General features: G+C 59.3%; 3 protein-coding genes across 3 annotated transcripts; 2 read left to right on the forward strand and 1 right to left on the reverse strand.

The window, feature by feature from the left end:
* Positions 1 to 61: 61 nt before the first annotated feature.
* On the forward strand, positions 62 to 586 carry SPRG_21964 (hypothetical protein; the record flags this gene model as incomplete). Its single annotated transcript, XM_012357173.1, has 1 exon — positions 62 to 586. The coding sequence occupies one exon, from the start codon at positions 62 to 64 to the stop codon at positions 584 to 586; it is 525 nt and encodes a 174-aa protein (XP_012212563.1).
* A 910-nt stretch (positions 587 to 1,496) lies between these two features.
* On the forward strand, positions 1,497 to 2,141 carry SPRG_17779 (hypothetical protein; the record flags this gene model as incomplete). The annotated part of the gene is made up of 1 exon (XM_012357174.1): positions 1,497 to 2,141. The coding sequence occupies one exon, from the start codon at positions 1,497 to 1,499 to the stop codon at positions 2,139 to 2,141; it is 645 nt and encodes a 214-aa protein (XP_012212564.1).
* A 178-nt stretch (positions 2,142 to 2,319) lies between these two features.
* SPRG_17780 (hypothetical protein) lies at positions 2,320 to 3,371 on the reverse strand. Its single transcript, XM_012357175.1, has one exon. The coding sequence runs from the start codon at positions 3,207 to 3,209 to the stop codon at positions 2,394 to 2,396; it is 816 nt and encodes a 271-aa protein (XP_012212565.1). The 5' UTR covers positions 3,210 to 3,371; the 3' UTR covers positions 2,320 to 2,393.
* Positions 3,372 to 3,374: the final 3 nt, after the last annotated feature.

Consider the following 3,374-nt stretch of genomic DNA (forward strand, 5'->3'; position numbering starts at 1 on the left):
TCGCCATCGTGTTGACGCCGCGCAATGCCTCCAGCGCGGCCAAAGCAACACACGCCGAGGCATGGCTCGTGCTTCAAAACGCTCGTGTCACGGGAAAGACCATCAAGTCGGTACCCAACGTGACGCTGCTCGACGAGTGCACCACGCTATGTGCTGTCGAGCCCAAGTGCTATGCCGTCGCCTTCAACACCTCATCGTGGCCCGCCAGTACGTGCGAGTTGAAGCCATCTCCGCTGACGTTGTCAACCAACGCCACCACCTTTCTCTCTGCGACCATGTACCCCGCGAGCTACACGTGTACCGCTCACGCCACCTACGCTGGACGCGACACCTTCAATGCGTCGGGCAACTTGCAAGACTGCTTCAATATCTGCAACTCCAAAGCGTCGACCTGCAATGCGTTCTCGTGGGCCATAGACCCGACGCCAGGCACGGTTCTTGGACGCTGCTATATGAAGACAGTGCCGTCTGGAGCCGAGGCTGTCCTAACCGATGCAACGTGGGTGACGTGCAAGCGAGCTGCTTGAGCCATGCTCGAGCTACCTATATCATCGCGCTTCGCGCATTTACACCAGCACTAACGTGAGTAAAACCCCTTGTTTCCTCCCCCGCAGTGTAGTTGCCATACATGTAGACTGACATTTCTACTTCAACGTTCCTGTCCACTGCCCACTGTGTCCTTCGTAGCCGCCTACGCTGCAATGAGCCGCAATATGTTAAGGGATCGGTGTCTCACACCGATACACCGCCGGGACGCCACGTTGCGCGGGTTCTTGGTCGGCACGCGTCCATCCAACGAGGGAATCCTTCTATCTTGGAGGTCGTGAGAGGGGCCTTGATCTTTTCTTGGCCACTTGGCGAGGTATGGGCCCAGAAGGCGATTGGCGCCTCACGACACCGGACGATGACCACCAACGTCGACGAGAGCCTCACGACTGGGACATCAACACCTATATTTATTTCCTCGGTACGACAGACTGAACGGATTCTCGGTGTGTGCTCCAGCGCTCACGTAAACGTCGCCCCTACCTACAGTACTAGCCAAAGTCGCTCTACATCGCGGTTGCAGCCGGGACGAGATACTAAGCCCCCATGAATTGCCTTGTTCAAGTTGATGACCAAGCCGAGACTGAACAATGGCGTCAAAATGCAATGCATGTACCTTAGTCGTCAGTGTACCAGTATGCACGTAGCTTTTCTAGAAGACCGTTGCCGTGGGTGGTACATGTTGTGGTTAAAGCTGTACTCTTTACGTAGTTGACCTATTAGCCAGCCTCTCTCTTGCGCTCGAATAGTAGCTCGAGGCGCCAGCACCTCTCTCTATTGATGCCGTATTGAGACCACGTCGATCGATTAGGATGTACGGGTGCCGTGCGATGCGCAGGGCGATGCCACGTCATCTCACAAGTGGCTGACAACGGCCACTTTCGATTGGCCAAAAAACATCCCATTTTCCAACCAATTGTCGCGAATTACCAGTTTGCGATCCCACCGCCATGACGACGCCACCTCCGCCGCCACCGCTGCCGCTTGTCTCGCCCAACAACTCGTCCCACACAATGTTCCGGGTCATCCATCCGATCATCGTCGCGTCGGGCTTCATGGACTGGTACGCGGCCTACGTGGCGGCGTCGCTGCCCATGGCCCACAAGGACGAACACATGGTCGCCAAGCTCCTCGAAGGGTGGTCCGCCATCACGTGGGGCCTCGGTGGCATGGTGCAGTACGAACGCGAGCTCCCGCGCTTCCTCGCGTCCAAGGCCGTCGCGCCCTCCAGCGTTCTCAACGTCATCGCCAAGCCCAACCCGGCCAAGATCTTCCAAACAAGTACGCGCATCTACACGGCGTCGTTCGCAGGTCTCGTCGGCCTCACGGGGCACCACTGCTACTACGCCGGGAACGCCATGGCCGTCAACCGCCCCGACCGCGCGACGGCGCATGTCGCGGCCGCCGCCAACACGATGAGCTACGCGTTCTTGTGGCAGTCGATTTTTCTGCAAAAGAGCCGCGTGCTCACGCCCGTGCACCTCTCGGCGATTGCCGTCATGGCGTACATCTGGCTCAGCGACAGCGAGCGCCCGATCAAGTTTACGACCGACTATGCGCCTTTTGCGACAGCAGAGTCTAGCAGTGTCCAGTAATAAGTACTCTAGTAGTGCGAATGACCAGGTCGATCACACGTCCTTCGCAGAGTCGCCTCGTCGGCGCGTACGAGGTACTAGTGTTTCGTGTGCGGTCGACCACGGGAAGGAGCCGTCTCCGTACGCAGCGCCACACCCACCACGCACGCCAACAACAAGTGCAATGATTTTAAGTTTTGAAGTTTGCCTCAGCCCATTGGAGGGATTGCAGAATGGCTAGCTCAGAACCACGTTATAGAAATCTGGATCGGCTTACTCCACGGGCGCAAACGCAATCGGGCGAATGCCACGGCGGCGCGCAAGGACGTAGCCAGCACTCGCTGCGAGCGCTACGACAAGAGGACCAAGAAGCGCGACCCAGCGCGGAGCCGCGGCGTGCACCCATGCGTCCGGCGCCGTCGCATCAATCGGAAAGGGCGCAGCGACCATCACATACGTCATAAAGCCCGTAAGGTACAGCGCAATGAAGAGCAACAGCCCGTACGCCGGCCATCGCGATGACGTGGCACGTTGCGAGAGCATGAAGACGCACTGGGCGACGTTGAGCAAGCCGGCAGCGGTCGAAAAGTACGCCAAGAGAAGGTACCGCCCGGGCATCGTGAGCGTCGCTTGGACCGTAAAGTCGCACAATTTCCCGAAAAACGTCAACCCCAACGCAAAGTACGACTGGCCTTCGCACGTCGCGATCGCCCAGTTGACGTGCATTTGCAAAAAGCCTTCGCAGCTCCAAAACGCAATCGCGAGCCAAATGCCACCGTCGAGCAGCAAGCCGATCGGCAAAACGTGGCAATAGCTCAGAACCCCAAGGGTCATCAAGACCACGTAGAGACTGATCGCGCTATGCCACATGCGCTGGGTAAAGACCACATCGCCATGGCGGGTCGCGTCGAGCGGCGGCGGCAAGAGCGAGGTGCCGGGCGGCGTCCGGTCGACGGCGCGGAAACGGTACAGCTGGTGCAGCACGAGGCACTCGAGAAGCGGCATGGCAACGCCGACCGCGCGGACAAAGAGCGGGAGGCCCCAGTAAAAGACAGCGAGGCCGTTGAGCGACGCCGCCGTCAAGTTCATCCACGCCCAGAGGATGCTGAGGCCGCGGCACTTGGAGTAGAACTCGTCCTTGAGCAGCTGCGCGACGAGGCAGGCGGTCCAGACGCCGGAGGCGAGCCACCCGAGCGTCGTGCCCACGTAGCAGTTGGTCGGCGACGGCAAGAGCGCGTTGTTGGCCCCGTCCTT

Source organism: Saprolegnia parasitica, assembly GCF_000151545.1.
Source record: "Saprolegnia parasitica CBS 223.65 unplaced genomic scaffold supercont2.770, whole genome shotgun sequence".
In the NCBI taxonomy this organism is placed as follows: domain Eukaryota; phylum Oomycota; class Saprolegniomycetes; order Saprolegniales; family Saprolegniaceae; genus Saprolegnia; species Saprolegnia parasitica.

Coding starts and splice junctions, on each gene's coding strand:
- SPRG_17780 (XM_012357175.1), bottom strand. CDS start 3,209: ATGAACTTGACGGCGGCGTCGCTCAACGGCCTCGCTGTCTTTTACTGG.